The 21,688-nt window shown below is 42.6% G+C and overlaps 2 protein-coding genes across 3 annotated transcripts; one reads left to right on the top strand and one right to left on the bottom strand.

Annotated features, from left to right (window-relative positions):
* Positions 1 to 484: 484 nt before the first annotated feature.
* On the bottom strand, positions 485 to 10,677 carry pcmt1 (protein-L-isoaspartate (D-aspartate) O-methyltransferase). Of its 2 annotated transcripts, none has more exons than XM_088909281.1 (8): positions 10,301 to 10,677; positions 6,929 to 7,033; positions 6,022 to 6,053; positions 5,477 to 5,581; positions 3,687 to 3,807; positions 2,929 to 3,014; positions 2,463 to 2,632; positions 485 to 1,348 (listed from the first exon to the last, which is right to left on the bottom strand). In XM_088909281.1, exons 1-8 carry the CDS (start codon positions 10,479 to 10,481, stop codon positions 1,336 to 1,338), a joined length of 813 nt encoding a protein of 270 aa, XP_088765407.1. In that variant the 5' UTR covers positions 10,482 to 10,677; the 3' UTR covers positions 485 to 1,335. The 2 variants fall into 2 exon arrangements, with proteins under 2 accessions (XP_088765407.1, XP_088765408.1); XM_088909282.1 differs by having other exon boundaries at positions 2,412 to 2,632; positions 10,301 to 10,676.
* A 4,524-nt stretch (positions 10,678 to 15,201) lies between these two features.
* On the top strand, positions 15,202 to 21,387 carry nup43 (nucleoporin 43). The gene is made up of 8 exons (XM_088937821.1): positions 15,202 to 15,437; positions 16,431 to 16,553; positions 17,489 to 17,566; positions 18,533 to 18,695; positions 18,904 to 19,039; positions 19,264 to 19,415; positions 19,586 to 19,702; positions 20,739 to 21,387. The coding sequence occupies exons 1-8, from the start codon at positions 15,318 to 15,320 to the stop codon at positions 20,966 to 20,968; spliced, it is 1,119 nt and encodes a 372-aa protein (XP_088793947.1). The 5' UTR covers positions 15,202 to 15,317; the 3' UTR covers positions 20,969 to 21,387.
* The last annotated feature ends 301 nt before the right edge of the window (positions 21,388 to 21,688 follow it).

Below are 21,688 nucleotides of genomic sequence, written 5' to 3'. Positions count from 1 at the left end.
TCCGCAATAACAATTCAGAAAGAAAACATTGCTCAGCACATTCATTGGTCATCCTCAGTTTGGTTATTGCACTTGACCAAAGCTCACGTCATATTGCGCCTAGTTTTACTTTGCAATCATTTTCCTTTGCTCGATTGAAAAGCCTTGAAATCGCTCTGAAAAAAATCTGCAAGGTCAAAGCCGGGTGTTGTGATTGCTAGGCCCCAGTCTCTCTGGTAACAGGGCTCGCCTGCTGGCTTGAACTGCACTGGAGCTGGAAGAGTCACTCAAGACTGCCAGCTCCTGTAATATAGGAGAAGGTTTCTCAGTCCACCTTTATTATCAGAAATGAAACGGCCCACTTCCACGGATGACACGTGGTAGCACTGCACACAGACAAGACAAAATAAATAAAGTCTTGGTAAAGTGCTGATAGTTGTTTTCATAAGCAACACATTAAAATTGCAACCAGCTTCTTTAGCCATAGATGTAAAAACAGGAGACATTTGCTTTGAGTTCAGATTTATTTGGCAAAGCAGCACTGAATTATATTATCTGTTACTTGTACACAGCATGTTACTAGTCATGTAAATTATAGTCTGCAGCCAATTCAATACAGCAAAAGGAAGAGAAAAGCAAAGAGCTGTGAGAAAACCCGTAATGCAGTGTATAAACAATATTTTTCAGTTGTCAGTCTGTACAGGAGAGTTGACAGAAACAGTAACTAGAACACCATTTATGTACTGTGAGACTTTGTGCTGTGTGTTTGTGCCATACAGATTAAATGACAGAAAGCTGTACTTGCTGCATTCCGCTGTTTAAATATTGTAAGCTGGAAAAATGCTGAAAAGTGTCAATATTAGCGCTGAGCAACAGAGATATCTGCATCTAGAAATCTTGAAAATGCACATAGTGTTGTAAGGTGCACATCAGCGAGTTATAATATAGGCTTTACACACTGCACAAAAACAGTCCAAAAATAAGGAAATATGTTTTTCTCCAACTTAACTAGAATGGAACTAATTGGATGAGAACTAAATTTTAATCATTGTTACTTATTTTATCCACAAACTGACAAAGTCTGTACCCTGCATCTGCATCCAATGAAAAAAATAAATGAAAAGGCTCCCAAATGCAAACTTCTTTTGTGTTAAACTGCTACCAGTCTTATTTTGAGAACAACTAGTGGTTGTTCCACAACATTTTATTTAACACTTGGAAAAAAAAAGTCCCAAAAACAAGCTTCAAAGCGTTCCTTTTTTTGTTTTGTTTTTCTTGAAATCCACCAGCTGCTTGAAAAGGGATAAGTCCACTCAGGTTAACACTAATGCAGGGCATGGATATGCTGATGCTGCTTCACAGTTCATCCCTGAAAGAAACACAAAGACAAAGCTTTAAAACTCCAGCGTCGGCACCCTCACTGCCGTCATAGTGCAAACGGGCTCAGCACCTCTCCAGCCACAGCTCGCAGCAAAAGAACTGACATTCACAATGCCGTTAGAGAAAGGTGTGTTTATGAGAAGTGCCACTGGAATACTGCAGTGAAAATTTAAACTCTTTCATTTAGAAAAAAGCACTGGATGATATTTAAAGGTGTATTTCAGCAGGAATGAAAATATTTCAGTCTAGAGCAGCCCAGTCATTTTGGGGTTATTCAAAATCCATTTGCCTTGTTTTCATACGCATGTTCTTACAAAGACCATTCAGTCCTGTGCCTTACCTGTGCGAGAATGCTCGAATGTTTAGCACTGAAATGGTTAATTTAACTGGTAACTGTAGAACAAATGGATTTCCACGCCACCCCACACAAGCGCGGAGTTCAAATCCTTTGGAGATGAAGCTCAGGCACACAGGCTGATGAGTGATAATACAAGGCCTGTGGAATGACAACTGGTTTCTATTTTGTCCCAAATATTCTTCTAGTTTTATTTTTAGTGTCAAAACTGTCTCAACCAGGCCAAATCAAGATAGCATAATACTGATGGGTTTTTAAAGGTGGAACGGGATTATGAATACTTTGATAATCATGGGTTTTTTTCCATTTTATTTCGACAGGCGACTGTCAGAGCTAAGAAAAGTTCTATCATAGCTCATCTCATAAATCCCTTCTGGGACAGGCGATCCGAAATATTGCAAGGGCTCAGCAAAGATGGCAAGAATTGTAAAACATGCCGTAACATGGTGCAACAGTAGTTTCATCTTTAAAGAAAATGACACCAACAATACAACAGAAACAACCCAAACGCAATCCACCGGCCATGTTAAGGAGGTCAATTAACACATTCGTTAACAGTCTCAAACGACTGGTATATTAGTTTTGGTCAATTCAAAAAGTGCAGCCATTTGTCATGGTATGGAGTAGCAAAAAATGATAACAAGCAGCAAACACAGCCCTTGTGATCTATTATCTGCTCCAATCCACACCATTTCACCTTGGCGACTCTCTGCAGGAGAAGAAAGAGTGAGTAGAAAGTCACTTCCACCTGGACCACTGCTTGTCTTTGTCTGTTAAAGGCACGTAAATCACTCCCATGAGAGGCTTCATTTTGGTGCTGCCGTCCTCCAGCTTGTCGTACTGCTCCAGCATCTGGTTTCCACCCGCGGGGCCCACGGGCAGGATGAGCCGGCCGCCCGGCTTCAGCTGCTCCAGGAGCTGAGGCACAAAGAGCAGACGGGCGGGTCGCCCTCAGCATTCGGCTCGGATGGCACTCCCAAAATAATCTGGGGGCCCCATTTTTAGTCTAGTGCTCGCGTGCGAGGACAAATGAACCACGGGCATGGGATTGAGGACGGGCTACAGTGAGCGTACGACAGACTCTGGTGGGGGGGGGGGGGGGGAAGGACTGTGAAGCCCATTCTGGAAAGAACGCATGAAAGCAAAAGCATGCAAACGAATCGATTACATGAAAAAAACACTTCATTTTGGGGCACTTCTGGCCAAGAACTTACTGCCTGAGGAACAGTCGGTGCTGCAGCCCCTACATGAATGGCGTCGTAGGGTGCCTCCTCTGGAAAGCCCAGCCGGCCATCTCCAACTGCAATACAGGGCAGAGCAACTCAAGTCCTGGGACGGGTGCTTGACGAGGGTGTTAATCTGATGTGGTCTAGCTAAGGATCTGCGCCTGTGGCTGGAAGGTTGCCGGTTCAAATCCCGCAGCTGGCAGAGGAATCCTACTCTGTTGGGCCTCATGGAGAGCAAGCTGGGGTATGTGAAAATATAAATTCCTAATACAGGAAACTGTAGATGACTAATAAAGTCATCTTATCTCTCTTGTGACAGGGAACGGAGCTTACGCAATTAGGGTTTTGCAGTTTGTGTGCGTGTGATTCTGATTTCTGCAGAATTCATATCGCAAGAACTACATCTTAAAACAGAACAGCTGGGAGCTGATAAAACTGCAACGATTAGTCAACACAAAAGCTCCATTAGGTATAAAAAAAAATAGTCACACCTGAAGATCGCAGGGGGAAACCATGGAAGTCACATTCCACAAAAACAAGGCCCCTCCATCACCTTTAATTTTCAGTTGGCTGTGCAAAATGTTTTTTATAAATTAATCCCTCTTCCAGTGGGGTTTCAATGGAAATGTATTATGAAATATTCTACGATCTCTACATCATTTTCATTCGAACCTGTACAAGATGATTCAGTATTACACATCTATGTTAATTTCATATACAATTCAACATATGGTGCATTTACTTACCAACCAATTTTACTCTGCCTGATGTTATTAAGCTGGGATCATCTTTCTTAACATTGTTTATTGAATCATCAACAAGTTCTTTAATATGATCAATTCCTATGACTTTTCCTTTGGGACCAACCTGTAAAACAGAACGATTATTGTTCTTGTCAGCTGAGATTTCGTTCCAGGTACCAAATGCATTCTGCATGCACTACGCTTTCCAACATTTTCTCCCACACTCTAGTGCAAAATGCTTTCAAATCCCACTTTGACTTCATTTGAATGTGTTAAGAATGCAAAATCACCCACCAATATGTAAATGATCTTTCTCTGATCCTACATTGAGTGATCATTATTGAGGCAAATGTTATTCTGTATTCATCAGTCTCCAACCAATCCCAACCACCTGACGGGCCTCACAAAGATTATCAGAACTATCAAAAACTCTGCTGCAGATGCACACAAAAATGTCTGGTTAAGGGCTCATCGTGAAAACGTACTAGGCTATCACGATTATTATGCTGGTTTAAAACCAGCAGTAGGTCTAAAAGAAAATTTCTCATAAACATTAAATCAAAATTGAAAAGAAAATCACAGGTTTAATTAAGGCGATAACAAAAGCTTGCATCTAGGTGCCCAAGCAAATATCACCGATCTCCCATATGGCTAATATGAGTGCACACTGGGCACCGCTTTTCAGAGATTGTTAGGTCATATTTGGCTATGTATTTAGCGGACTAGGACTAGAAACTGGCAGGCTCCCCCTGGGCTGGCTGCATTTGAGATCCATGCAGTTTCAAGCCAGCCTCAGCTTGCCGTGTAGAACAGCGATTGCTATGCCCGGGTGTGTGGTCGTGCCTGCAGCGTAACCAGTGATGACCACATTAGTCATCTCCGCGAATGACGCCATCTGTGCAGCAGGCTCGCATTGTGAAGAGAGGGGGCCATGAGCACACACTCTGGAGGACGCGTTTACTTTCTCGCTCCTGTGCTCTTACAAGTGCGTGCAGCACCCGGCCCAGCTGAATAACAGCTGACTTGAATAGTTGGTTCGAAAACAACAGATGTAAGATTTGGAAAAACTCTTCTCCAAGAGCGGACCACCAAAACGGAGGAAGAAGGAAAAGAAGAGGAACACAGCTCATAAAGATGTTAATTTGTTTTTCAGGAAAGTGAGGACAAGGGGGTGTACAGAAATACATTTATAGATATCCACATAGTGGGTGTGTCAAGGCGATTTCTACAGAAGTAAGTGCAAGTTCTAGATTCCCCTGCTATACATTTCTATAAAGTAACACATGCAACCCATTTACATTACACTTTAATCAGCAATTACGCTGAAATGAACAGCTTAAGGTTAGATAGTTGTAAAAGAAGACTAATACTTTTCATTTGCTTAAAAAACCCTAACTTAAAACATAACCACAAGCGCTACCTAAAATACTGTACTAAACAGTGATCACTAAAGGCCATGCCTAAACTTTCGCTTTTCATCTTTCACATCAAGGTAGATTTTGACATCCAGCACAACAAAATGACAACAAAATGCCCTTTTTCCCCCCAAAACGTCTCATAATGGAGACACCCACAGTGGCAAATGACCACCAGAATGTTGTAACAGCAGTTGAAAGTGAAGTTAGCAGCTCGAAGGGGGCAGTTTGAACAACAAAGTGTATTCGCAGAGACAAATCGTTTGCGCTGTGTGAAGACGCATGCACGTTCCTAAGCATCATGCACTTATGAGCCCCTATTTTTGAAATGTGGGCGTGAGAGAACGTCACCCCTGAAAACATTACGCACTGACTCACCATCCGCGCAAAGCAGACTGACAAGATCCCACTTCCTGATCCAACATCTAGAGCTTTTGCACCTTCATACAGCTGATCATGGAGAAGTTCCAAAGCATATGCATGCTGCAATAGATAAAGCAAGCTGTGTGTAATGTCCATCTTAAAATTAAAGCCCATTTCTAATACCATTTTATACATTAAATTGCTGAAATTGTTTTTTTTTCCATTAGAAATTACAGCTACACCTGCCCCTGCACCTGCTAAACAAAAAATACTAGAATTGAAAATACTTTTAATACTTTTCAATACAGAAGTTTAAAAAAATGTGAATTCTGAAACTTAAATATTTAGTATTTATTTATTGGGTAAGATACAGTATTTACAGTACTTCGCTATCGGCTGTACAAATTAATCCGTGAATCTTTTTTAAAATAAACAAATAAACCACTGCAGTTCAAAATGAAAAAGTGAGTAGGTGCCAAAATCCTCTGATACAGAGCAGCACATCAGTGGATACACTAAAAACAATCTGCAGCCTTTTAAGAGCAATCATTAAAGCTTACCATGTGAGGAGCACTGATAGTTGCTTGGAAACCTGCAAGCAAAAAAAGTTCGGCAAATTATGCTTTAAAACAAATTATACAAATATACAAATGCAGCTTTCTACAAATATTTTAGCCAATAGACTTGTATTATTCAGGTAGGACAGATAAACAGGCATATAACATCAATATTGTTATTATAATTACTGAAACTTGTTTCTGGTTGTACTGTATTTTTGGAAATTTATAGCAAATTCATTATCTATGCCAACTCTGTTTCTCTTAAATTAATCTCAACTGACTTGTAAGCAGTCTCCGTTCTGTAAGACTGCAATGTTTTTTTTTAATCTCTGAATTAATTTTACCATTAAAAAGAGGGTCGTCAAAACATCTGAACTGAAATTAACTGAAAGTAACCGAGAGATGCCTATTTGTGTGCAATGTGTAGAAAGCCTCAACTCTTGTTTCTTTTGACAGTGAAATGGTTGGGATTATCTGTGCTTGGAGAGGGCTTGACAAATACATGACGGTTAATCAGTAGTCAAAAACAAGTCTTTAAAAGTAAAGGAACAGCTCATGTTAAAATTAATTTTTTTAAAATGCATTGATTTGCTATGAGAAGGCTTGCTTCCTGTGTGCCAAAACTACTGTCAGCCACTCCCAAACAACTCCTGCTACCACTAAGACTGCTAGTACTTCTGAAAAGAAATTTGTTAGAAAAAAACAGGCTGTGATATAGAACATTATTAAAACAAAGTAGTTCAGGTGAGTAGCTGCATCAGCATGCGTAGGCTGCAAAGCAACAAGTAAAGGTTTATTCCCTGCTGGAAAGAGAAGAAAGGAAACACAACGTTTTCGGCTGTGGAGCCTTCTTCAGGTGAGAGCAAAACACTGCCACTTTATTGATCCAAGTTTCAGATGTATTTACCTATTGACTGGGGGGAATCCATGTAAGGATTACATTTCGCAAAGTGTGCCCGGTCAGTAGCCAGCATGACTTCAAACACCTTATCTGATTTAATGATCCCATTCTCTGTAGAGAGAAAAAGAGAAACATATTTCCTGCAATCGCACGTCTCCCATCTCTTTTCAAACCTCCTGCCTGCCCGATGTCTTGTCAGGTGGGTCTGGTGATTACTCTCTCTCCATGACTTACTGTACTCCTGACACCTCCTGAGTTATATCACGAACCATGGAGCCCAGGAGCCCGGTAATGTCTTCGGGGTTTTTATTTATTAAAAAAAAACAATAATGGAAACAAACTAATAAATGTCAATAATTTCAACTTTTGTCATTAAATGCAAAGTACAGCACTGAATTCACCCTTAATTATATATCATGGCCTCTTATTGGTAACTCTAAATATGTTTCTTTAGGGGTTAAATAACCTCTATATATAACGTTTTAAAAAGAAGAGGTGCCTATATTACAATTATGTAAACAAAACGTCAGTCAGGAGACTTATGGTCATGAAATACATAGGGGCAACAAAAGGGGCAACCAAATAAGCATAGGTATAAAGAAAAAAAAAGCTAGGAATTAAACTCCGCCACTTAAATGTTAAAAGGTCTTGAAATAAATTGCATTCAAAAACATGTTCTTTCAAAAGCAAAATTGTACTGTTGTACCTCTTTGAAATTAAGACAAAAATTAGTCTTCAAATCGAAAAGGTTCCCGTGTACTGCAACTAACACTGCAATTATTTCCAGATTACAAATGGCACATCACAAAGATACCACATATTTTATGGATAAGATGTAACCGGCTTTCACAATCACCCCAACCAGCTATACTCAATACTGAGATGTAATAAAACAACACGAGGAATTAAACAAATAGCATTTGAGGCATTTGAATGCCCGTTAGTACAGTATGCATTCAGTAATTTTGGTTAGTAATGCACACATTTTAATCAATTAAGAAAGTCAAAAAACATAACCCCTTAGCATTTTTCCAATGTATGAAAAATTAAAGTTATGCCGCCCTGGAAAATAAAAGCTCATCACTCAAATTCCCAAGGGTCAAGCACCAGATGTGGTAACTGGTTATTTGATCTTTCCGAGTTGTGAACATGAGGGTGGTTTTCCTCCATTGAGCTGCTGTACCACAAGAAGTGTCACCCCAGATCCCCTCTGGTTACCTCAACCACAGAGACTGAACATTTGAACAAAATATTCATATTTTCTGGCATTATATGCACTGTATTTGTTTTACTAAGAACTCATTTTTTGCATGTATAACACGCCGAAACAAAGCCATAACATTTTCTCTTCTTAATGCAAAGAGATATTCACTTGATTAACTTTGGTGTTCGTTTGCTTGACTGAAAAAACACCACAGACACTGTGACAAAACGCCTAAGCTTAGCGTAACAGTACTCTTTACAGAATATTCTGTCACCACAGTCAGCTGCACCTGAAGGAAAAGCTCCTGTCTGAACACTGCAAGACCCTGCTGTAGTACATATATAAATATAGCCCACTAAACATCCACAGTCAAAGGTGATACAGAGACTTGAAGTGTAAGTTACACGATGATCTGGACTTTATATAGAGAACTTGCTGATCTGAGATGACCTTCTATGTCCAGAAACTCCTCCCTCCCTCCTGATAGCTGCAGTGGAGGGCCAGACCACAGTGACAGTGCATATTCTTCCAACACTCACTGTACACCCAGCTCCTGCAAAGCAGAGGGACTACGCAGGGAAGCCTACATGCAAGACAAACCACTATTTTGGAAGCTACATCAAAACAGCAATCACAACCAATTCAGCACTGTGCTGAAATGAGTCATACAATAAATATATGTTGGTGAAAAGACTGCAGGGTAGCGCTACTATACTATACTTGAACCTTTTGCAGAATGCCCTTAGTCTCTCCTGTACTCTGTTTTTATGAAGAACCCGATGTTTATTTTTTAGCTGTGCCCACCTTGGAAAGCTCGAACCTGAAATGTGTGGGTTTGACAGATCAGATCCTGCCTAGATGGGTAACTGCGAGAGCACCGCTTGCTTGACGCGTGGGTTTGCGCCGGTCTCTCTCTCGTTTCGACATTGCAGAAATAAAACAAGCAGCCAGCTGTCACCAGCGGCCCGTACACGACGCACTTCACCCCACATCCCTTTGTACTGCACACAAATGAGATCTGGAAACATCATCCAGCATCACCCTTCTGGCCGACGTTGACGATGTCGGTTAGAAATCCAGAAAAAAAAAACAAACCTCTACTGAAGAAGTTAAATCTTAAAACACGACTATCATGATCATCATCATCACCGAGTACAACACGGCTTTGGCTGAAAATGCATTTGAGATCAGGGTTTTTTTTTTTTAAACAGCTTTTTTCCTACTTGAGAGTGTCCACATTTACCCGGACTCTGTCAGGTTGTACAGTCCGGGCAGCGTGTGCTTCGGACTTTGCGCCTCAAGGAAAGCGCTGATCCGCGCCTGCAGGTGAACGGGGCGCGGCGCTACGATACCGGGGTGCACCTGCCGTCTGCTACACCCCAGCAGCAGCACAAGCCACGCGTGCCAAACCACACCGACACGACAGGGACAGCCCTCCTGGTGATCGCTGATCTGCGGCGCTATTAACGCTCAAGGGCGGCGGTGCGCCCCACGGTTCTGCCTGCGCGAACGCGGCTCCACGCACAGGACACGGGGGGAAGCCTCCTGACGGTGAATTATTCAAAGCGACCCCCCCCCGTCTGAAGGTGCGAGTGCGCCCTGTGCCAACGAACCCGCTCCTGCGGCAGGCTGGTAACGCGGACGGCACGGCTCTCCCGCACGCAGACAAAAACAGGTGAAAACTAACTTTGGCAAAACCCCACGCAGGCACCCCTCGCATTGTGCGCCTCTCTGTGACTGGGCGCCCGCAGCTGTGAGATGCCCGGTCAGCTCCAAATGTGCCTTTTTAAGGTTGCGTCATGAGTGCTGGCATGCCCCGCTCCGGAGAAACGGTCTCCGAGCTATTTCTTTTAAGAGAAAACAACGCGGCGGCTGCAGACGCGGCCAGGCTCCGGCGTTTGAGGGGCTGACACGCCCCTTTTCCCCGAGCTGCCGACACGCCGGGATGTTTTTCCCCCCCGCCACCATCCAGGCTGGACCGCTACACCACCGGCAGCGTTACCCCAGTCCGCCCCCCTCACCCAGACGGGTACCACCGAGACCGACACCGCGGTCCGGTCCGACGTGCGTCCGGACCCGCAGCGGGGGGGAGGAGGCGGCGGCGGCGGCGGCGGCGGCGGCTGTGAAGGGCCGGCTCCCCCCGGCGGGGCCAGCCCGCTCCGCGGCGGACTTACTGCGGAGGTTGTTGACGAGCTCAGCGTGGCTGGCGCCTCCTGACTTCCAGGCCATGGTGAGACACACTCTGCGGATCAGGTAGAGAGCGGCTGTCAGTGCCGCGCCTGCGCACACGGCCTTGCCCACGACGCTGACTACTTCCAGCGCGGACGGCGTGACGTCACCGGCGCCGCCCGACATGGCTCTGCCCCCCCAGCGACGCGCGTCCCCGCCCCCGGGGGAGTCGGCCGCCGTGGGCCGCTGCCCTGTCAGTGCCACCGCGGTGACCTGAGCTTGCAGCTGCGTGCGGGCCGGACGCGATTCTGGCTGTTTATTATTAATCGTCTCGGACGGGCAGACTCGCAGGTTGTGCCTCTTTCCTCCACCAGGCGGAGCGAGTGTGTGTGTGTGCGCGCTCCCGCGATGATCACGTGATGCCGCTTGGGGGGTTTTTTTTTTGGGTCCCGGCGGATGACCGGGGCACGGGGTGGGGGGGCATCTATTTAAAAGCACGGTTTGTAAATGCCTGGTTGCAAATCTGAGTGAGACAACCATAAGGGCAAGGCCACTCGGCGTGAGCCCAAGAGCTAGACATCCCAAGTTCACCGGGTCACAGCCACGGACACGGGTTCTTTCAAACCCCACTGCGGTTTCTTTCTGGATCATAAAACATAAGCTTTCCCCCTACTGCCCCTCTTCACTTCTAATGCAACACGAATCGGACCACATTAATAAAACCCAGCTGGAGCGTGTGCGTGCGCAACGTGATCGATTTGATGTGAACTTTAAAACAACCGTAGAAGCAGCAGGTGCCTTTAGGTAAGATATTCCACACATTGATTTTTCTTTTTTTTAAAAAAAATCAGCATGGTCCGATATACCATGTCTTATGGCCGCTAGTGTTGAAAATATATAAATACATAACAGAATAATATCACTGTTCAATCTGTGGAGTAGTGTAGTCTACTAGAAAAAAACGTTTGGCAACGATCTGGGAGCAGCGTACTAGTCGTGGATGATCCTGTGGTGGGTACACAGCTCAGTGCTTAAGAAATACGGCAGGTCGATCGCTGCTGAAATGAGTCCTAACAGGTTAACATGATGATGTTTTCAACTGCAGACGTAACACCTGATGCCCTCTAGAGCATACTAAAGTACAAGACAACAGATACTGCTTCTAAACTAAGCAATTCAGTACAGTGCCAAGCGGAACACTGGGTCGCAAAGTTGTTGTGTTTTTTTTCACGTGCAAATTGTTGTACTTTGCCTGAGGTGTTGCCTAATTGATATCTGTGGATCATGGCCGTCCGGGGTAGTTGGATCTCTCCAGGGTTTTCCCGAAGGATAACGCCGACTTATCGAAGGTGTTAACCTGCTGGAGCCCCCCCGGCTGCGATCGAAGAAATGAGGGGGTGTCTCTTGGGCCCCGCACTCCAGGTTTTGTTAACTCTGCGTGTTGTTGTTGTTGTTTTGTTTGTTTTTGCCTCCGACTCTTTGCCCCGTTGTGGCTCTGCCTGAGAGCACCGGTTATGAGGAGGCTGCACACGTACAGAGCCGTGAAACAGCGGAGTGCTCATGGAGCGAGCCTTGGGCATTTTAAAACAGCGTTTTGCTCGTCTCTCGTGTGGTCAGAGTACCTGTGACGTAAGAGCCAGCCGTGTCATTGGCGTGTGTGGTCCGCCCCAGCCTTGCTGTCAGCCGGGGTGAACTGCCTGTGCCGTCTCCAAGACATTTGACACACCAGCAATATCGACGCTCTTATTGTTACTGGACCACGGCCACACGAGGGAGCAGGGGCAGTGTACTGAAGAGCCGTCATCGATCACCTCTGAAAAGACCCTAATTAGAGTGTTTTCTTTAATAAACCCTTACATTTGACTACAGAAAATAACACACTTTACCCCGTCTACGAATATCCCTGTCCCTCCATATCCCTGCTCCACTCTCAGAACCACCCGTGTGGAGACTTCTCACCGTAAACAACAGAGAGAAATGATGCCCAGATGAGACTGATCACAGTGAAGAATCACGTCCTGTTTACTTATATACATATACATTTCCCTTAATTTCAGTTCACTTCCCTCCACAGAATCTGTATTTCAAGACTCACCATTGCATACAACAGGCTCTGCACTCTTCAGGGTGCGAGGTAGGGATGACACCCCCCTTAGTGTTCAACGTGTTTATTGTTTTTTCCGGAAAAAGGAAGAATGTCACACGGTGCCAAACCCAATAACGAACACGCGTGAACGATCGTCATGGCAGGAGAGGCTGGGTTCCTGAACACACTGTGTAATTCCCACACTAAGATAAAAAACAGGAATAAATGAGTAGGGAAAGGGAAGCCAGAGATGTGGGAGAGATAAGCGTATGAAAAAGAGAAAAGAAAGAAAAAAACCTCCCTTTATGATTGAAACATGAGAAGTAGATCTATTGATAAGATCACTTTATTGGCCATATACAATTTCTTGTATTAGGAATTTGTCTTCTCTCATACCCCAGCTTGCTCTCCATGAGACACACAGACAGGGAGAGAAGCTGGGGGTCAGAGCGCAGGGTCAGCCATTTATATGGCACCCCTGGAGCAGTTGGGGTGAAGGGCCTTGCTCAGGGGCCCAACAGAGTAGGATTCCTCTGCCAGCTGAGGGATTTGAACCAGCAACCTTCCAGCCACAGGCACAGATCCTGAGCCACAGAGCCACTATTGTATTGTAGCTGGTTCGTTTACAAGGATGTATTTCAGGGCCCATATACAGCAGGAGAGTTCGGGGCATTTTACAGGGTAAAACATCAAAATAACACACAACAGAAAGAAAGGCAAAGATCAACAACATGGAAAAGGAGAAAGGGCAAACACTAATTAAAAACATGACTAAACCTGATAGGCGATTGGTCTAGATTTTAAACTGTAAAAGACTGAACAGACACTTGTACCTGTAAGAAGGTAGCCTCAGCAGAGAGTAAAACCCTACTTGATACATAGTGGTAATGAGAGATGCTCAGGTGCTCAGTACTGTGGGGCTGAGTGTGTTGGCTTTAAAAGTTAAAAGTAAAATTCTGAACTGGATACATTTGGGTAGAGGGGATCCAGTGAAGATGTTTCAGAACTGGGGGAGATGTGTTCACAGAGAACAAGTTAGAAGTCGAGCACCTGAGTTTTGGACCATCTGAAGCTTGTTTAGGGAGCTGGTGGGGAGACCACTGTAAAGGCTATTGCAGTAATCCAGCCGAGATGTGACCAAGGCATGAATCGGGGTTTCTGCAGCAGAGTGATCAAGAAAAGCTCGAATTCAAGCACATTTTCTGAGATGAAAGTATGAGACTTTACAGGCGTCTTTTATTTGTCCATCATTTATTTGGGATCAAAAAAGACCACCGGTCAGGTGTCATTGGTGTACAGAGTACTAGTTGAAAAATCGAAAGAATAGTTTGACTGTAGGCTTCAATCGTGGAAGACAGATATACAAGAAGACATCTCTGAGGAAGAGTGGAGGGAAACTTGTTTGAAAGCTCAGACTTGGACTGTGAATACTAGCTCAAAACTCTTACAGTATAAGTGGATAGGAAGACTATCACACCACATGAACTTCATCAGTTCAATCCTAATTAAATGCAAAGATAACAAAGGCACATTATTTCACTGCATGTGGGAATGTCCGAAAGTTCGGGGTTTTTGGAAGAAGGTATTGCATAGATTTTCTAGAGAATCATAGGGGTACCATCTAGAGAGTAAAGGCTTTAATTAGGGGAACTACTTTATGAAAGGTATCACATTTAAGCCTTGTATACAACATGTATTTATGTAAAAAAACAAACACCTGTGTGAGTTGTGTTTTCAATCACTGCCATGGTATGAGTTATTCGTAAATATGCAAACTGTCTGCATGTTTTATCACATTCTTCCTTTTTCTTTTCTGTTGTTTGGACATAGTTCGTATTTTCTCATTTCATATTTAATATGAAAAAACAATAAAGATAGTGTTTCAAAAAAAGACCACTGATTTCTCATAGTAGGGCATAATTTTAGGCTACTGTTTCCAAGCTGTAGAGAATTTACTAAATGAGATGCATCTTCCCTGGGGTTTATTCACATCATCTCAGGTTTTATCATATTTAAATGGAGGACATTTCAGCCGGAAGTTCATTCACGCAGTTTGACATAATTGAAACATTGCATTATGGATTACACAAGATGTAAAGCTAAATTTCATCAGTGTAAAAACGAAAGCTGACACCAATAAGACTGCCTGATGGGGATAAATAGACTAAGACAAATAAGTGCTGGGGCAGAGCTTGGGAGACACTTGAAGAGAATGGGGCAATTTTGATTAAAATTATTATCTGCAACAAATTGTCCCAGGTTTGACAAACAGACCAAGGCCGTCTCTGTACCTATGTACCATAGGCTGGTTAAAAACAGGTCAAATGAGATTGTAACTGAATGGCAACTAGTTTCTTTAAGATTTTGAATATTGTTGAACATTTGAATACTACAATACATTTCCCACCAAACGCTTAAGAACGCTTAAGATTAAGTCAAATGAACAATATCATTTCAGTAATAAGCTGCAAGAACCTGATGAACATGGGATCTAGTGTTCATTTTAGTAGGGTACTAGATTGCGTCTATAGTAAGAGTTGGACCAACTCAGTTGGGTTATTTGGAAGTGAGAACATTTTATTATGGAGCCGTGAGCGATTTTCAGCAACTGAAATTCGTTGCAATTGGCAACTGGTGTAAATAGTATATGTGATCAATTAAAGATACCATTAACAGATTGCATGAAACACAACATAGGAAATATAATAACAGAGCATATTTCCAATCTCATTCAACTGCGATTTTGTAGATATTTTTTGTGTTTCTGCAACCGTATTCACCCATATGAACGACACTTGTCTCCGCCGAGGATCCGTACTCACGTGACCGTCTTGTGAGCCGGAAGAGGAGGAACTGACGGGATCCGGGGAGCCGCAAGAACAGTTCAAATTTAATTGATATTTTAATGTGAGCTACAACAATAAAATAGCATTTTAATGGAGTACATTAATGCCAAATTTGTGTCTCAGAAGATCAGTAAGACACGATGGAGACCGGTGTCTTCTGCATCCCTCCAAAAGCCAGATATATTCGCTACAGGGTCTTGGGATAACGAGGTAATTTATAGAGCTGTAATAAGCATGAAAGAAATGAATGGATGTCCTTTTGAAAGCAGTTTTGTTTTCCTAAAAATTATAAGTCTTTAACTCAAGAGACGCCAGACTACGACCAAGCAATAAAGCCGGTGTTATATTACATTTCACGTTTTACTAGGTGGTAGTCGATCCTATATCACCAGCAGATTTGAGCACACTACTGTCGTTGCTTCCAACTCTTTCTCAGTTTTTTGTCTCTCGTTACATTGAAAACATTGAATATGTCTTACTTGATTTGGTTCTGTACTACATTTTGTAATTGTAAGGCAACGTGGTTCCGTACGGGGCAAGCCAATAGGCTATACTGTTTAGCTTTACAGAGAAGTGAATGAAGCTCACAGCTGCAGTTATTAAAAATTCCTCACACTTATATAGCGCTTTACAATAAGTGGGATCCCCTCCACCACCACCAGTCTGCAGCCCCACCTGGATGATGTGAAGGTAGCCAGAGTGCACCAGTACACAGCAGCTCTCAGTGGGGAGGACTAAGTAATGGAGATTATTAGGAGGTCATGATCGGTAAAGAGAAATTTGGCCAGGACACTGGGGTTAACACCCCTACTCTTTTCAAGAAATGCCCTGAGATTTTTAAGTTTTAATAACCACGAAGAGTCAGGACCTCGGTTTTATGTCTCATCCGAAGGATGTCACTTTTTTTTTTTTTACACTATAGTGTCCCCGTTACTATACTGGGGTATTAGGACTACACAGACAGCAGGCTGAGCGCCCCCTGCTGGCTCCACTAATCCCTCTTCCAGTAGTAACCTCAGCTTTCCCAGGAGTCTCCCCTCCAGGTACTGGCCAGGCTCACACCTGCTGGGCTCCAGTGGGCTGCCAGCTGTGAGCTGCAGGGTGATATGGCTGCTGGTGGTTGTCACGGTCGAGGGGTGTTTTAACATGCTGATGATAGAAAGGAATATCTTCTTGAATGCCACTTTTGCATCATTGTGCCAGGACAATAAAGTTTCCATATGGTCTGTGGGGGAGCTTAGCGTCACCAGCATGGAGGATGAGTTTGAAGGAGACCCCCAGCTACTGTGTGACTACCGACATGGCGGTGATGTCATGGACCTTCAGGTACACTTGTTCTTCATTCGTTTTTCTATCTGGAAATATGTTGTACAATGTTTTCTTACTATAATTGATCATTGGTCGTTTTGAAAATAGTAATTTCTAATTCTAAAAAGGGGCACTAACTCTATTTCCCTCTTTCATATTCTCTAAAGTGAGGTGAATAATGAAACTATGGTATCTTAGCAGACAGTTTAGAATTTTCCACAGAAGGAGGTTTCAGAAAAAAACATGGAAGGGCAGTACTAGGGCCAAAAGACATTTTGTGTAAACTAGTATGAAACATAATGCATATTATATGCGTATAATATCAGACACTTTGTGTTTATTCTTGCTTATGTTTGGCCAAAAATTCTAAAGTTGTACTCTCTTTTAGATTATGTCATATCGATTGTATTACATGTCTAAAAGTAAACATTTTTGTGTGGGTACAAAATTTGCCTCTCCCCAGGCAATGGGTACAGTACAATGGGTCTCGAGCATCAGAAGAAAAATCCTAGTTAACAAGCCATAAGTGACATTCCTCCTTTCTTTGAGTACATTTGAAGCAGTAATATCAGGCACAACGTAAAATGTTCTTACATTCCTGTGTGATGCCGCGATCGCTCAATATCGAGCAGCGTCACAGTTCCTCAACCTCGGACACATTTCACATTTCTTCCAGAAATGCTTTGTAGGAATGATGTTTTATTCCTGTGAACATAATAAATCCTTTATTGTTGTTGCTTTATCCTTTATTCTTCTTTTGATGTGTTACTGGAGGATTATGTAGGTCAGCCTTCAAAGCAATATACTTTTTTCTTGTTCTCTGACCTATAAATGTTAGTTGTGAATTAAACCTTGGTATACACTTAGCTTGATTTACTCTTTTTTTATTCATGTTTATGACCATTTTACATGCCCTGTAAGGCACATTTATTTTCTTGTGATGTTTCTTTTAGTTTCTGGACCATGAGAGAATTGTTACAGCTTCATCCACTGGAGCAGTTACCATCTTCCGACACCATCACAACAGCCAGGTAGATCAGTCTTTCTAATGCTTTCTTTCAGAGTTTAGACCTCATTCTGTTTTGTTCTTTCAAAGTTCAAAACTTTTTTTTTTGGTTTTGCTGTCTTTCAGACTGTGGATCTGTTTTACTTTTGTTCTCTTCTTTGAGATTCTCTGGAAATGTGCATATTCCAAAGAACATAATACTGAGTTTGATTGTAGTAAAGACGTTATTTCAGAATGTTAGAATAGGATCACGTTAAAGTTAATCTGACTCTGATTTCTTCTGTGTTGCTTATCTTAGATCACCCTGGAGGGGTGAAATTAACTTAGCTTTGGTTTTGAATTGTATCTTTTACTCTCTGCTTTAGAGTAGCATGTTTGTGCATATTACTGGCACTCCAAAATAGCTCTGGACTTCGGAATGTTTTAATTTAATATTTTCATCATAACTAAGTTCCTCCGAGGTACAGTAGCTCGCCTTATCTCATGTTAACTCCCCGAATCTACTACATCGCTCATACCATCTCTTCGCTTTGACTCTCTGAAATGTTTCTCAAAATATAAAATGTAGATGTTCCTAACATGGGTCCTTACCTGCTGCTTGTATAACAGACCTGGACAGAAATGGCCTGTCGGCCTCAGACAAGCGCGAGTCTTTGGAGTAAGCTAGAATTACTGCAGCTGAAGCTGGTGTGGTAAAGGACTTTCAGTTGTTTCCTGAAGGAATAGAGTCTCTCTGAACTATATCTGTTTATCTCTTTTCGTGTGATCTTTCCACAACAGGACTTGGGCAGTAAACATTCCATAAAAGTCAAGTTAAATCTTTATGACAGACTACCTCAGAGAACTTTAGATCAAGGGAAATCTTTTTTTTTTCTGTTAAAAAACAGGCAAACCTCCTCTGAAGCTGTTATGTTTGGATGATGGTGATGTTTGTTTTTTTTAAATCAGGGATTACAAGTCAATCCTTTTTTCTCAAAATATTTTCCGGTAGACCCTCTCCGTGGCTCAGCAGTGGAGTCAGGCACACTCCTACTCCTGTGGCAGTGCCCCTTGTACAGGTGTGGTTTGCAACAGCCCAGAAATTGTCTCGGTTGGAGAGGATGGCCGGATAATTCTCTTCCGAGCGGACCATAAAGGAGTCATACGTACCATAGGTGTGTACAAATTCAAAGCTCACAGTTGTCTTGAAAACAGGTTTTATACATTTGTGATTTATTTATAAAAACGTGCATGCTTAGACATTCAAAGGTATTCAGTCCGCCATGCATTCATGTATACTGGTATTTGTGGTTGAAGAAGGAGCTGCTATTTAAACTGTTCGGTTCACCAACATTAACAGCGTATTTTCCTTCCTTTTCACAGACAATGCCGATAGCAGCACAATCCATGCTGTAACTTTCTTAAAGACAACAGAGGTCCTGACAGTCAATTCTTTTGGCCAGTTGAAATTATGGGACTTCAGGCAGCAGAGAAATGAACCATCACAGATTCTATCCTTGTGAGTTCACTGGTTATTAGAAATACTCTCAATTAAAGTTTTGAAGAGGGCCTATGGCAGCTCACCATTTTTAAGAAATCTACAAGATATTGTTAACCCCATATTTAATTTTTGTGAACGTATTCAGATTTGAGTTATAATAGGTAGGCTTGGAATGCACATTATGGAAAAAATGGAATGCATAACTGCGTTCTGTTAATCTCAGCTGTTTTTCTACCTTACAGAACTGGAGAGAGAGTGCCCCTACACTGTGTAGACAGACACCCCAACCAGCAGCACATAGTGGCCACTGGGAGTCAGGATGGCGTGCTGTGCATCTGGGATGTCAGACAGGGAAGCACGCCATTTTCGCTGATGGAAGCACATTCTGCTGAAAGTTAGTAATGGGTTGACTTTGTATCGAGCCGTCTGTTTTTTAGCGAACTGCCGGATACTTTTAATACCTTTCCACTAGATGTCGGACATGCTGTGCAGACGTTATGGCTGTTGTTTTCGGTGAGTGCCGCGAAGGTAGGGAGAAACTAACGCTGCTCTTTTGTGTCCCAGTGTGGGAGGTCCACTTTCACCCCTCTAACCCGGACCACCTGTTCACGTGCTCTGAGGATGGCTCTCTGTGGCACTGGGAGAACTCCACAGGCACCGACACCCCCTCCTTCCTGCAAGGTAAGAGTCCCCGTTTGGAAAGGAGTGGGAGAGGCGCACACGTCCGTAACCTGGTTTTAACCGAATAGAACCTCGTTTTTCTTAGGACAGAGCGGAAGGGTCGGACTCAACCCCTTCTTCGTGGCGAGGAGCTCTTGTCATGTCATGTTTGGGTCCAAAAGTAATGCGTGCGCTACATGGTTTATAAAGGCCTCAAGTATAAAAGTTACTGGATAAATCTGAACAAGGAGTATCATTAAGAGGTACAAACGCACAAAATATTCACCAATTTTATTTAATAAAATTGCCTTAGAAGCATACAAGGGACAGTACATCATTACAGATGTATCATTCTGTCACAGAAGTATAATTTCCTGTACATCTGTACATCTATGACAGAAGTCAAAAGGCATTGATTCCTGAAGCAGGAAGTTAATATCGGATTATATACTATTCTTTGCAGCCCATTCTTGACATTTATTTTCACCCTGGGTTCTCTGGAATGTGAAGGATAGGCAAAGCGACAAGTGCATTTCGATATCGAGATAAGAGAAGATAAAGATGACAAGGCTGACGTGCAGGATTCTTATACAAACAGCCTCTTTCTAGTAAAGTCACATACATAACCAGTGCAGAAGAAAAACTAAAAGACATGATTCACTTTAAGTTCTTTGTTTAGTTGTCAGAATTAAGAACTTAATAGCTTTGGAGCTTAAATAACTTACTAGGAATAAGGAGTCACAGGGGTTAAATGATTTTAAAGTGAAATATCTTTAGTTTCAGGATACAATGCACTGCAGGACCTTTTCCTGAACAGGTGGTTTCTAACTCTGCGTGGGGTGGATCCTTGTCTCTCCTGGCTTTTGTTCCAAGTGAGATTTCAATTCCAAACAGCCTTGGTATTTATTTATTTAACTGAACAAAAGAAATGCAGATTAACACATTTCCAGTGTTAACACTGCAGTTAGAATGTTAGGGAAGGTAAGGTAGAGCAAAAACCAGACAATGAAATATTAATTTCAATAATAATGGATTCATTTTTTGTTTTCCCGAAAAGGTGGGAGGAACACTACCATCACGTCGCGCAGCACAGTTGCCCCCCACAGCATCAACCAGTCCTTGATTAGCTCCTGGCTGAGCAGTGACTCTTCCAAAGGCCGTCTGGAGACGACAAACATGCTTCCTGGCGAGACAATGTCTGTGAACAGTCTGGACGTGCTGGGGCAGCACCTGGTCTGTGGAACTGACGGAGAAGCTATTTATGTCAGCAGACATGTGCCAGTATAACAGAAGGCAGGCTTTGTTCTGTGTTGGGGCTCTCAATAGCACACACTTCACTATAGCATCTGGTACTGGATGATTCCACACAGCTGTCTTGATAGTTATACAACTGACTAGTCATTCGGGAACCACTTATAGAGAAAATGCTTCTCAAGCCATCTTAAACAGTTCTGGTCCTTTTCGGGCCATAGGGATTTACGATTTCATCCTGTGCTCATCTCCCTGATATAAAGCAGCTGACAATTTAGTAAGCGTGTTGAGGCCTACTGGAGTGTGCTGTTGAGGGCTGGAAGTGAGGAGCACTGTTCTGTTTAATCCCTGGCCTGTTTGGAAGCCAGGAAAAATAGTTCAGTACTGAAAACTGCAAGGTGAATAATTCTTTTTGTATCACTATTTTTTTTTTAAATAAAGAATCTTTGCAAAAACCTCTTTGCATACAATGTTGATGTGAAAATGTATTTTTGTTAATAACTTTACATTATTTGCTTTTAAAGCTCGTTTTTAGAGTAGTCGGTCAAATGATTTACAGCATGGGAGTGATATTTATGCGCTCTATGATGGCAATGAAGTAAAAGTAATGTCGTTTTTCGTATTTATCCGTTTTCCACTACACATAAAGAAAAGGTCAACTGTAGGTGTTTTGGTAATCTAGTGCAGAATGCTATGATGGTCTTTCAGATCATTAGTTAAAAGTCCTATGAGTTAATAGTTTTACGTTTGTTTTAA

Source organism: Atractosteus spatula, chromosome 2, assembly GCF_055471065.1.
Source record: "Atractosteus spatula isolate fAtrSpa1 chromosome 2, fAtrSpa1.hap1, whole genome shotgun sequence".
NCBI classification, from domain to species: Eukaryota; Metazoa; Chordata; class Actinopteri; order Semionotiformes; family Lepisosteidae; genus Atractosteus; species Atractosteus spatula.
The sequence above is the reverse complement of the archived record's forward strand: the minus strand, read 5'-3'. Positions and strand labels throughout refer to the sequence as shown.

Excerpts from the sequence above, each read along its gene's own strand:
- pcmt1 (XM_088909281.1), bottom strand. The coding sequence starts at position 10,481 with ATGTCGGGCGGCGCCGGTGACGTCACGCCGTCCGCGCTGGAAGTAGTC. Across the intron at positions 6,054-6,928 it reads GGATTCCCCCCAGTCAATAG|GTTTCCAAGCAACTATCAGT; the intron begins GTAAATACATCT and ends TTTTGCTTGCAG. Across the intron at positions 3,808-5,476 it reads CAGTCTGCTTTGCGCGGATG|GTTGGTCCCAAAGGAAAAGT; the intron begins GTGAGTCAGTGC and ends TCTGTTTTACAG.
- nup43 (XM_088937821.1), top strand. The coding sequence starts at position 15,318 with ATGGAGTACATTAATGCCAAATTTGTGTCTCAGAAGATCAGTAAGACA. Across the intron at positions 16,554-17,488 it reads GTGATGTCATGGACCTTCAG|TTTCTGGACCATGAGAGAAT; the intron begins GTACACTTGTTC and ends TGTTTCTTTTAG. Across the intron at positions 19,416-19,585 it reads GGAAGCACATTCTGCTGAAA|TGTGGGAGGTCCACTTTCAC; the intron begins GTTAGTAATGGG and ends TTTGTGTCCCAG.